Source organism: Propithecus coquereli, unplaced genomic scaffold (assembly GCF_000956105.1).
Source record: "Propithecus coquereli isolate 6110/MARCELLA unplaced genomic scaffold, Pcoq_1.0 Scaffold821, whole genome shotgun sequence".
Classification (NCBI taxonomy): domain Eukaryota; kingdom Metazoa; phylum Chordata; class Mammalia; order Primates; family Indriidae; genus Propithecus; species Propithecus coquereli.
Genome location: NW_012154408.1, coordinates 657,535 through 670,282, shown reverse-complemented (window position 1 = coordinate 670,282; position 12,748 = coordinate 657,535). Strand labels below are relative to the sequence as shown.

At 48.7% G+C, this 12,748-nt stretch overlaps 1 protein-coding gene across 1 annotated transcript in view; it reads right to left on the bottom strand.

The window, feature by feature from the left end:
* The window catches only part of MAEA (macrophage erythroblast attacher), a 44,262-nt gene extending 32,530 nt beyond the window's left edge, over positions 1-11,732 (bottom strand). The window contains exon 1 of the mRNA XM_012663664.1: positions 11,605-11,732. Within this exon, the coding sequence (XP_012519118.1) occupies positions 11,605-11,673 (69 nt within the window). The 5' untranslated portion in view covers positions 11,674-11,732. The remainder of the gene's footprint in view (positions 1-11,604) is intronic.
* Positions 11,733-12,748: the final 1,016 nt, after the last annotated feature.

Here is a 12,748-nt window from a genome sequence, read left to right as displayed (position 1 = left end):
TTTAGTTGGCCGATTAATTTCTTTCTAATTTTAGTAGAGACGGGGTCTCGCTCTTGCTCAGGCTGGTCTCGAACTCCTGAACTCAAACAATCCGCCCGCCTCGGCCTCCCAGAGAGCTAGGATTACAGGCGTGAGCCACTGCGCCCGGCCTTACAAATAGAGTTTTACATCTTCCTTTCCAATCTGAAATGCCTCTTATTTCTTTTTCTTGCCTAACTGCCCTAGTTAGAACCACCAGGACGAAGCTGAATGTAAGTGAGAATTGACATCCTTGTCTTGTTGCTGTTCTTAGGAAGAAAGATTTCAGTCTTTCGCCATGCTGTATGATGTCAGCTATGGGTTGTTCATAGATGCCCTTAGTAAGGTTGAGAGAGCTCCCTTTTATTCCTAGTTTGTTGAGTGGTTTTTTTTTTAATCATAAAAAGGTATTGGATTTTGTAAAGTGCTTTTTTTCTGTTATCTATTGAGATGATCATGCAGTTTTTGTTCTTTATTTTATTAATATGGTATATTACATAAATTTTCACATGTTGAACCAACCTTGCATTTCTGGGGAAAAATCCCACTTAGTCATGATACCATAATCCTTTCTATATGTTGCCAGATTCAGTATGTTAATATTTTGTTGAGGATTTTAGCATATTCATTCATTCATATGGAATATTGGTCTGTGGTTTTCTTGTGGTATCTTTGTCTCATTTCAGGGTAATACCTCAGAGAACAACTTGGGAAATGTTCCCTCTTTTGTTCTTGGGAAAAGTTTATAAAGAGTTAGTGTTAATTTTTCTTTAAATGTTTAACAGAATTCACCAGTGAAAAAAACATCTAGTATTGGGCTTTTCTTTGTGAGAAGTTTTTTTGAATTTCTTTACAAGTTACAGGCCTATTCAGTTATCGTTTTCAACCTACAAAAATAACAGTTTTATATAGTTCCACTTAATACATTTGTCCTTCTACATGTTTTCTGTTTCTGTCCCTTGTCCAACATTCCACAGAGAGGTCATGAATATTTCTTATCAATTTGAATCAACTCTCCATGGTTTGTATTTGGTGAATTTTTTTTAAAGTTTGTTACTTGCTTTTAAATTCTGGTTATATTTATTTATCTGGTTATACCGAAGATTTAAATTTTTACTTATCAAATCTACTCAGTTTTTCCTTGGTAATTTGTTGCATTATAGCTTTTCTCTGCATCACAGGATTTCTCTACTAAGTCAGCTGATGCTAAACTGTATTTCCTCCAGTACATCTTTCCCTTTCAGTGACTCACAAAAGTAATCCTTCCTGTTTTCATAATTGAAACAATCCGGCAAACACTGTAAGCTGAGACTTGCATAAAACATCTGTACTTTCATCCAGCTCTATAGCAATCCTCCCACACTGTGTCACTTGCTTTAGTACGTGGTTCTTCAAATCCTCTCCAATGTTTCTGTGGATTTTCTGACAGTATTTGCTGACAAAAACATGCATTTCAGTTTGTCATCATGTTTTCAGCTGTTTTTACCAGCACAGGAAGGAAACATTTCCCCAATGACATGAGGGTTTTTGTCTTTCACAAGTAACCTCAGAAGAGATTTCTAAATATTTATCACAAAGCTCATCACATGTTCTGAAGTGCTGTATTGAGCCTTGAATGGCAGCACATGTCCCTCCACACCCTGGAGAGGTCAGGCTCATGTTCTGGTGCATGGCATGGGATGGTCTTGCAAATCACAGTGGCTTCATGCTATCCTGAGCTAACCTCCCCGAGCACGGCATACACCCTGAGGGAAACTCACCAAGGACAAGAATCGTTCAAATCCCCTATTTTAAATGGGCGTCTTGAAAAACGGTACATTTCTGGTCAACTTCTAGGGGGATATGATGAAATTGATTTTTTAGCTGACAAAGCCTGCGGGAAGAGAGCTGTCAGCACCATCACGCTCTCCGCTCGTGTGCTTGCACTAGTAGGGTCATCCTCAGGCTGCTGGTTCCCTGCAGGGAACTTTTCATGCCACTGGTTCATTTTAGAAAGGGTAGTACAAGTAAAACGATATAAGTCAACATCCTTAGTCAGCCGGCATGCACAAACTGCAGCGTGGCACTAGCCACAAAGCCAGCACAATGGGCAGTGCCAGGTCATGCCCCCACACAGTCGAATGTGCTCCTCCTCTGGGGCAGCTCACTGACCAGACAAAACACACAAACCTCGAGCAGGCTCCAGTGTCGGTTTATATACATAACAGCAGCAAAGCTTACTTTCCCATTTTCAGATAAAATATTTAAATGGAAGCCAGCAGTTTTGCAACAAGGTCATTACTTCAGCAGTTTCACACCTGGCTCTAGTGTCTAGAGGGCTCAGCTCTTCTTGATGCTCCCCTTTTTATAATTAACAAATATTTTATCAAGCACAAAAAAGTAACATGATGTCATTACAATTTTCATACAGAAACACGATATTCTCTGCTAATGCCTTCTTCCTTCAGGCCTTCACTGAAACATCAGTACTACAGTGTTCATTAACCTGCCTGCTAAGGCTAATTTTATTTCTGTTGTTAGGTTATTGTCAATGGATATTTCCCATATGTTCTAACGGGTTATTGACAGAAACAGAACGGTTCCCAGTTACTGTGTTGGCCTTTCTTTTTTTTTTTTTTTTTTTTGAGACAGAGTCTCACTCTGTTGCCCGGGCTAGAGTGAGTGCCATGGCATTAGCCTAGCTCACAGCAACCTCAAACTCCTGGGCTCAAGTGATCCTCCTGCCTCAGCCTCCTGAGTAGCTGGGACTACAGGCATGCGCCACCATGCCCGGCTAATTTTTTCTATATATTTTTAGTTGTCCAGATAATTTCTTTCTGTTTTTTTTTAGTAGACACGAGGTCTCGCTCTTGCTCAGGATGGTCTCGAGCTCCTGAGCTCAAACAATCCACCCGCCTTGGCCTCCCAGAGCGCTGGGATTACAGGGGTGAGCCACCTCGCCCGGCTGACCTTTCTTCATAGTTACTTACTTCTATGTCAATTCTTACTGCTTGGGACACAACTGCCAAAATAATATTTAATAGTTCATCTGTTAATTGAAGAAGTGTTTCTTCTCTGTCCTCCAAGAGAGCTTCTAATCCCAGTGGTCAGAAACAGACAAAGAAGCCAAATACACTATGTCTGAGGGCTGCGATGGCCAAGGATGGGGAGAGGAGAAGGTGGGGAACTATGCCATGTGGACATCTGTGGGAAGAGCATTCTGGACAAAGTCAACAAGAGCAGAGGCTCTGGGCCTCAGCACCCTGGCATGGCCTAGTAGCAGCAGAAAGGCTGCCATGGTTAAGTACCCAACGGGAGCGGAGGAGGAGGCAGGGGCCAAGTCACAAAGGACCTGGGGTGGCTACTCTAAAAACCCTGACCTTTACCCCAAGTAAGACGGGAAACTACCAGGACAGAAGAATGGCATGACATGGCAATCTGGTGGCTGGGGTAAGAAAAGACTGTAGTGGGCGTGGGCAAAGCAGGGGACCAGCTAAGAGGCTACTTCAATACCCCAGACAGATGACAGTGTTTTCAGCCACAGAGGCAGCAGGTGGATTCTGTACACCCTCTGAAGTTAGAGTAAAGAGGACATGCACATGGGTTGGATGTGAGTATGAGAACAGAGGGGCTGAGGCTAACTCCAAGGTCTGGCCTGAGCCAGTTGAGATGGAGGGGCTGCCCTTCCTAGAGAAAAGGAAGACATGGGAAGTTGGTCTGGCATGAGGCAGTTCAGATGAAAAGTACAGATTTAAATATGTCAAGGTTACCTTCCAGAGACCCAAGTGAGTACCTCTTCTAGGCTACAGGACACAGGGTTCTAGGGTTGGGGAGAGATCAACTTAGAAGTCATAAATATATCCAGAGGGTGCTTAAAGTCCATGAGACCATATGAGATCCCCAAGACAGGGAGTATCAGCAGAGAGGGCCAGGGCCTGAGCCTGAGCCTGAGCCTGAGCCTGAGGCACTCCAACACTTAGAGGTCAAAACCATGAGAGGCCAGCAAGGGAGAACAAGGGGTACTGCAGCCTGGAGGGAAACAGGCAAGTATGGTGCCCTGGGAGCCAAACAGGAATGTGTTTCAAGGAGGGAGTGATCAGTGATTGTAGCACTTTGAGAGGTCAAGATGAACACACAGAAGCCACCACAGGTTTCAACAGTGCTACCAAGTCACTAACCTGGCTACAGCACCACAATGGGGTGGGGCAGTAACTGGAGCCAAACCAGATGAGAAGCAATTCAGGAGACCCTGAGGCCCAGCTCAGAGAGAGAGTGACCTGTGGGTTAACTGGAAGATAGCACTATGTGTGCACCTTTAAATCATGGAGAGCAGTGCATGAACAGAGAGGCTGGCCTTGGGCACGGTGCAGATGACATATCCCCAGTCACAGGAAGGAAACAGTGAGTGTGGGCAAGGGCAGGCCATGTACAGAGCATGAGGATGGGGGCAGGTGTTGGAGGTTTAAGGAAAAGGTGGGTACATGAAATAGTCCTTGGGGTGCAGGGGGGTGAAAAGCCACAAGAAATGTAGCCATGCTGCTAGGCGGCATGAAGTGCCCACTTCCGGTGAGCAACTGGGGGTTCCTCAACAGTGGGCACAGCTTTTGCAGCCGGTGCAGGTACCGGACAAAGCAGGGTTACTGTGCTGGAACTCTATCAGTAAGAGCGATGGAAGGAGAGACGAGTAGGGGGCTGAGGCTACACCACAACGGCATGTGGGCCAAAAGGCTGACCACGCCTAGATGACTGTACATGCCATGAAAAGCCCTCTGGAATGCAGCATGTATACAAAAGTGAGATGCAAAGTTTTAAGGAATTTTCTAACCACAGAGAGGAGAAATTCGTTTAGCTATTTATTGTGACTCCTATGTGCCAGGCGTTTTTGGATGTGCCGGGACAACAGTGACCAAAACAAAGCCCCTGCCCTTGCAGAGCACACATTCTAAAGGAGAGTCTGACAGAAGAAATACAAACAGATGTCAGCTATTCTGTTAGACTGTGATTAATCCTATAAAGAGAACAAAATAGGGCAAGGGACACAGAGCAAAGGAACCACAAAATCCCAATTTTATTTAGGGCAGCAATGAGCCTACGAACAGGCTATATACCTTTTTTCAGGTTCCTTTAAAGCTAGAAATGGCCAACCCCGCACTCTGGCCAATAAACTTAAGTGTAAATGCTCAAGAGGACTTCTGGGAAGGCTCATGCAGGGAGCTGGTCCAAATGGTGGGTGCCATTTCCTCCTTACTCTTCCCTGCCAGTGTGAAGGCTGGAGCCCCAGCAGCCATCGTGGGCTAAGGGGGAGCTTGAAGATGAGTATGAGGAACAGAGGAATCAAGAACACCCCCAGGGTTTTGGCCCACTGAACAAGTGGAAGGAGGATGTTGTTTTCAACTGAGACGGGAAGGCTAGGCTGAGCTCCAAGGCCAAGATCTGGTGCTCAGCTTTGCACATGGCATCTTTGATCCATCTCCCCAACATGCAAACAGCGAGCTCTAGTAGGTGGCTAGTGACGAGAGGTAGGAGTTCAGGGAGAGGCCTTGCTGGAGGCAGAAGTGCGGGGACACGTGCCCTCTCAAGGGTTAGCTGGTGACGTAACAGAGTGAGAAGACTAAAACTGGAGAAAACCACAAAGGCATCTGAAGAGGACCTGCAATGAGGGGTGAGAGAGCCCAGAGCATGGCGTCAGGGAGCCCTGGGAAGGAAGTGTCTCAAGGGGCAGTGATTAACGGGGGACCAAACATTTTAGCAGCATCAGGTCATCATGTCCTCAACAGGAACGTCTGGGTGGTGTTAGGGGCAAAAACCTGATTTAAAGAAAACAGGAAGAGAGACATGGGAGAATGGTCGCAGAGAAAAGGAGCAGGAGCTGCAGGAAAACATGGGCAAGGAAGCAGTCTAGCTCAGAATGGGAAGAGTCAGAGCCACGTACGCGCTGATAGAAGGACCCAGTGGACAGCGCGACAGTGACGATGCAGGAGAGAGAAGAGCCAACTGGTAGAGGGCAGGAGAGAAGAAACGGACACCGAGCACCAGGGGAATGCTGACAGGGTGCTGACCCACAGTGGACGCGGGAGCAGGCACAGGTCGGCAATAGCTGTGTAGTGGGTCATGTGTGTGTGAAGTGGGAGAGAAGGTTTGAAAGCGGGGCAGCAGGTGTGCAAGAGTCATTGGGAGTAGAGGAGGGAGACTGGACCAGAGACGGGCAGGTGCTGGGCAGCACTACGGGTTCACAGTTGGGAACTCAATGCCAGGCCGTCAGCACATCTGGGTGTTCCTGTCCATTCAGCCACACGTGGCTGAATAATCACCAAGTACTTATTAAAACAGTGAGTAATTCTTTTTTTTCAGGTTTTCAAAATAATGATCCCCAAGTATGATGATTCTGAAACAACATACACCTAAAAATAATCAAGTTACCCCTGGCAGAAACTGCTTTGTGACATTTAGGTAAGCACCCAAATATCCCCATTCTACCTAAAGTCCCCAAGAGAATGGCATTCTGCCATGCTGCACCCCTGCAGGTGGGGAAGTCTGCACGCTGTACACTGGCCAGCCTCCTCTTCCTCTGCTGCCAGTGTGTCTCCTCCGGCTTGCCATTCTGCAGACCCCCACACACACAGGCTGTGTCCCCAGCCTAGGTACTCATTGGTCCCCCTTGTTAGAATCTCTCTGCATGGCTTTGGGAACACCCCTGGCCATGTGTGCCTACCGGGACTGTGTGCCTACCAGGGTTGGGGTCTGCCCAGATTTCAACACAGCCCAGGCAGCTTCACCGCCCCAAAACCAACTCCCCTGACCACCAGCTCAAGTCATCGCACTCACCCAGGGAGGCCCACGCCCACCACCTCCTGCTGTCCCACACCCACCTTGATTTCATCGATGTCTTAAAGAATCTGCAATGTTTACTTGCTTAATGCCACCCTCCCACCAGAGAGTAAGCTGCATGAGGACAGGGACCTTACTTCCTTACTTGTCTTTTCACAACATCCCAGGGCCCTCGACAGCACCTGGCCCATGGAAGCTCTCGAACTGCTGCTGAAGGAGCACACGCAAGAAGGTGTGAGAAGGTACGTGTGTAGGCTTTGGCATCAGGCAGCCCCAAGCTGGCACCCCAGCTCTGCAGGCCCCTAGCTGTGCCATTGCTCAAGTCCCTGGGCCTCACTTCAGTACTGCCTCTAACCTAGCCTGTCCATGACAGATAATCAGGTATTACTAGAAAGTCCTTTCTTTTCCTGACTCAAAATTTGTTAAAAATTATACTTAAGGCCGGGCGCGGTGGCTCACGCCTGTAATTCTAGCTCTTTGGGAGGCCGAGGCGGGCGGATTGTTTGAGCTCAGGAGTTCGAGACCAGCCTGAGCAAGAGCGAGACCCCGTCTCCACTAAAATAGAAAAAAATTAATCGGACAACTAAAGATATATAGAAAAAATTAGCCGGGCATGGTGGCACATGCCTGTAGTCCCAGCTACTCGGGAGGCTGAGGCAGAAGGATTGCTTGAGCCCAGGAGTTTGAGGTTGCTGTGAGCTAGGATGATGCCACGGCACTCTAGCCCGGGTAACACAGTGAGACTCTGTCTCAAAAAAAAAAAAAAAAAAATTATACTTAAAAAAAAAAACAAAAACCAACAAACCAAAAAACTACCCCATAGCTAGCAGAAAATCCCAGTCTACACCCTCATCTCAGCCTACATCTATCCGGCTAGGAAGGCCCAGGCACAACAGGCAAGACGTCTGCCAGTGCAGAGAGCATCCAGAAGCATGTCAACGGACACTCCAGTCCAGGTCCAACACCAACGGGACACCACAGCCCAGGGTCAGATACCCAACAATGGTGCAAAAGATGAGAAAGAGCAGGAGCCAAGAGGGCACAAACAGTAGGCATGTCTCTTCCAAGGAGAAGGAATTCCACCTGTGCTCTAGAGATCGGTAGGATTCCAGAACGCAATGTGAGGCTACTGCAGATAAGAGCAGACATGCTTTGAAGGCCTAACAAGGTTTTGAGCCTGGTAAGAGGAAGGGGATTATGGTTTATTAAGTGCCTGTGGGTAAGATAGAGGACGAGTGTCTTTAGTGAACACAACCACCTTCTGGGGAGGAATTGGCTCCACTATGCAAATCCAAAAAATCTAAGGTGTAAAAAAGAAAACCTAGTCTATGGCTACTATCTAGGACACAACATAACCAGGATCAAACCCAATGTGTTTGTCTGTTAAGTCACATGCTGCACGGTTACCAGTGTTTCTCACACTTGAGAACACATGATCCTCCTAAACCCAGCCAAGAGCAACTTAAGAAACTGCACTAAAAGCTATAATTTTAGGCATATACTTGGCACTCAAACTTTCTATGACAAGTACTAACCCAGGCTTTGAAAATGCAAAACAGTACTTGGTCAACCAGACTGCTGTCATATTGAAAACAGAAAATGTAAATATTCCTGTAGAGAATTCAAAGGCACATGATACCTAGCTCAGGAACAACACGCCCATGTTTTTCAGCCTGTCAACCTGTGAAGAAAGGACAGCATCAACGACTGGGCTATGAGAGAACAGGGCCAAGCTGGACACCCCTGGCTGGGGCTCCAGGAGACGATGGAGGGCCCAGGTTGAGATTCAAGGAGAGGCTTCAGGATCCAGAGCCAGGTCTCCCAGTAACGAATGCCAGGCTCCTCCCCCTGGGCCATACAGACTATACCTGAATGTCTCCAAGATACTGTTTTACTTCAGCTATCTGAAGGAAAAAACAGTAAGAGTAAATACACCAAAATACTAATGAAATGATCTGTGCAGCAGAATTTGGAGAGAAAAATAAATTACTTTTATAATTAGAAAAAAATTTAAAATAATTAAAACAGGCTTCCAGTTAAAGAACTTGGACTACGCATCCAAGTTTCTCCCCCTCCTGAGGGGCATAACCTCCAACCTGACACCAGGCAGCATTCCATTGCAAACAAGACTCACAGGCACAGGCAGAACAGAGGGCAAGTCCTCATGAACCATGCCTCTGTGCTCTTAAGAACACAGAAACAAGTTCCCTAAAGCAATATCCACTTCAGAGGTTCTCATGGGAATGATTTTGCCCTCAGGGGAAATGTCTAGGTACATTTTGGGGGCATGCTCTTAGCATTTGGTGGACAGAGGCCAGGGATGCTGCTAAACACAGCCCCCATGACAAAGAATCATCCAGCCCAAATGTTCACAGGCTGGCCCACCCATTGTGGTAGACATGGAAGCTCAGTGAGGAGAGATGTACACAGGGTCAGCACTTCATGGCTGTTCCATTCTCTTCCCACTGCGCCAGGAAAATAAAAAAAGTATCTGGCAGGTACCCAGGAGCCCTACCACCAGCCATGAGGCTGTGAGGAAGTGGATATTTCAAGGGCTACGGACCCTCTGAAGAGTGAGGAATCCCCCACCTGTCTGTGGAGGATTTACTTGGCAGGACAGCAGTTTAATTCTTACCAGGTGAAGATCTAGCCCAGAACATGCCAGTTCCTACTACCATACAGGAGAACATTCTCTTAAACTACAGAAGCACAACATCTACCCTACACCTTCTAAAACCCCCACCCCTTCAGCCCTCACTCCCTTCTCTAACATCCACACTGCTGCACCTGCATTTGGACCTCTCCTTAAGACTGAATAGTACAGCTCTTGAGCTATCAGCTCTACCAATGTTTGGTTTAATTCTATATTAACAAATGCTTCTCATCAAGGGTTCCTAATCTGCCTATAAAACTTTCCCATTATCCACTAGGAATTACTCCTGAAACCTTCTAGAAAAAAAGTATTAACTTAGCAGTAGTACAAGCATCAACAGAATAAAGGAATCATGACACTGTATTTCTTTATTTGTATGGGTATCTGCATGACTCTATTCATCAGAAGCTATGTAGTAACTCCAGAATGCAAATTACATTCACAATTATGAAACAACAGAGAACTTGAAGAGGAATCTTCTCCTGAGTCCTTCCATGTCCTTTCCTAGCTCATTCAATGAGCAATGAACAGATTTCCAGAAACCTTTCCCGTCTGGTGTTTCCCATATTCACCAGTCAATACCCAAACTGACAAACCACCATAGTTCTGAGATCTTTACGTCTTCTTGTGTGTCAGTTGAAATAACAAACCTGGAGGTGCACTGAGACTGAAGGTCAGTGGTTAAAAGTTCCCCCACTAATGGCAGCACAGTATCACCACAGAGAGCTCTCTGAGCCCGAGGGTCTTCATCTCTAAAGTAACAGTAACTCACCAATGTCATGAAACTGATATAAAAAATTAACCACCTACAATTTAAAGGGGTCTAGCAAAGAGGCCTTTGATAATGTCAGCACACTCCCCCTCCTTTCTTTGATCCAGTGCTGGGTATGCAAGTGCCAGGAAACATCACTGTTAAACCACTAGTTAATGAAGAGGAACAGAGCCTTGCTTCTGCTTTCCTATGAAGACCAACTATACCAGGGCACAGTCTGACTTCACGAGTGATAACTATGACAGGTACCTGTTAATAAGTGCCACCACTGCTCTAAGCCATGTATGGTCACTCATTTCACCCTCAGGTGACACAGGTGCTGCCACTATTTACATACATTTGACAAGACTAAACAATCACCCCAGTGCTGCCTGTGGTCTACCAGTACGTGGTGAACACAGGGGGGCAGTATTCAAACCCTAGCAGGCTGGCCCGGACCTGTGCTCTTCGGTCCGTTGCTAAACAGCCTTGGGGTTGGGGGGGACTCACAGCATTCTGGCCACACTGCAAACACCACCACCTGTCACCGCTGAGATGAACGGGAAGACTAGGGTGTTCTGGAAGGAGAGAAAAGCTACCCAGCCCTCCAGGAAAGGAATGCAGACTCACTAAAGCTCAGCCACAGCTCTCCTAGGAATGTTATGACCTTGATCACCGAAGGAACGTCTTCCCAGGTGCTTCATTTTAGTCAATCGCCATCAAACCCTCTACTACTGAGTAAGAGCAAATACCGGCTCCTTTTACTAAAAACACAAATTTCATTCTAATGGAATGCGACTTGGCTAAGTGACCACCCAAGGTCACGCAACTGGCAATCGAGTGGCAAGAGCTGTTTTTCAGGTTTGGTGACGCCTAGCTAAAAGAGTTCCCCATTAGGTCGTTAGGTCTCTCCTTACAGGTTCCCTAATTAGTGACAGGAACCCAACACATCCATACCTTCGAGCATTAAGCTTCCAGGAGGACAGCTAGACACCAACCGCGAGTCAGGGGGCACTCTGGCTGGGCGTCCGCGACCCTGCAGCCGGTAAACTCCGGCGTCTACCCCAGCCCCCAAACACACCAGCCTCCCTACCGCCAGGGTTGCCGTTGGTTCGATTCACGCTCTTTATAAAACGGAAGGACCCACAATCGGGCTCCGTGAGCGAAGCGAGGCGCCAGGCAGAGCCACAGACCGACCGCACTGGCCGCAGCTGGCCGGCGCATGGCCCGCCGCCCCCGAGAGCCCGCCCGGTCTGGCCGCGCCCAGCCCCCGCTGCCCCCTGACCACTGCCCGCTCCGGGATGCTCCCCACGCCCGCGGACACCGGAAGAAGGCGCAGCCGCCTCCCCCCGGCCTGCGCTCCGCAGACGCGCACCTTGAGGGTCGGGTACTCCTGCACCTTCAGGGTCATGGAGAGCTGAGCGGCGGACTCCTGCACCGCCATCTTGGCTTGGCCAAAACATGAGCGGGCGGAGGGGACGCTCAGGCGCGCTGCACGCCGGGTAATGACGACGGCGCGCCCAGGCCGGGGCGGCAGGGAGGGGGCGGGCCGATACACCAGCACCAATCGCGTCCGTCCAATCGGCCCGGTGGCGGAAGAAGATGCGGACCAATCACTACCGGTCTTCCTCTTGCTCAGCCAATCGCAACATCCCTGGCTGGCGCTTCCTCCTTGAATTCCCGGCCGGGTCCAGGCCGCAGGCGACGGGGCCCGGAAAGTCTGCGGGGTCAGCTAGTTATGGCCCATTGCGGGGCGGCGCCCGTGTCAGGGGGACTGCGGCTCGGACGGACGGAGACGGGCCCGAGGGGGCTGGGGGACTTCGCAGTCTCGGCGCTGGGGGTCCACAAGGGGCGTGGCGGGGGGGCACTCGGGCTTCCCCATGGCGGCCTTCCCCGTGGGGATGGTGTCCCGTGGTATCAGTCCCCGTGGCGGCTGGACCCGTGGGGATGGTCCCCCATAACTGCCATTCCCTGTGGTGGGGGCGCTGACGACACGTCTCCTGGCCACCTGTGCGTGCAGCAGACTACTTTTCTTCAGCCCGTTTTCACTATTGACAACGAGCAGCTATAAATACAGATGAAGCTTCGCTGGCTGGGTCGCCGCTCACGTCCTGCTGTGCGGCCGGTTCCTGTTTTATGGAAGACGGTTTTTCCACGGACCGACGTGGAGGGGTAGGAGCTCAGGCGACCTGGTTCCTAACAGGCCACGGACCGGTACCGGGCAGCAGCCCAGGGGTTAGGGACCGCAGCGGTAGGGTTCTTGCGGTGATACGGCCCTGGCTTCCAGGGCAGTACTTTAGTATGATTTCAACCGCTTTACATTCTCATCCTTTCACATATCAACAGTCTCCTCTTCCCCCTTTTTAAAAATAAAAATGCTCACGCCTGTAATCCTTGCACTCTGGGAGGCCAAGGCGGGTAGATTGTTTGAGCTCAGGAGTTCGAGACCAACCTGAGCAAGAGTGAGACCCCGTCTCTACCAAAAATAGAAAGAAATTAATTGGACAGCTAAAAATATA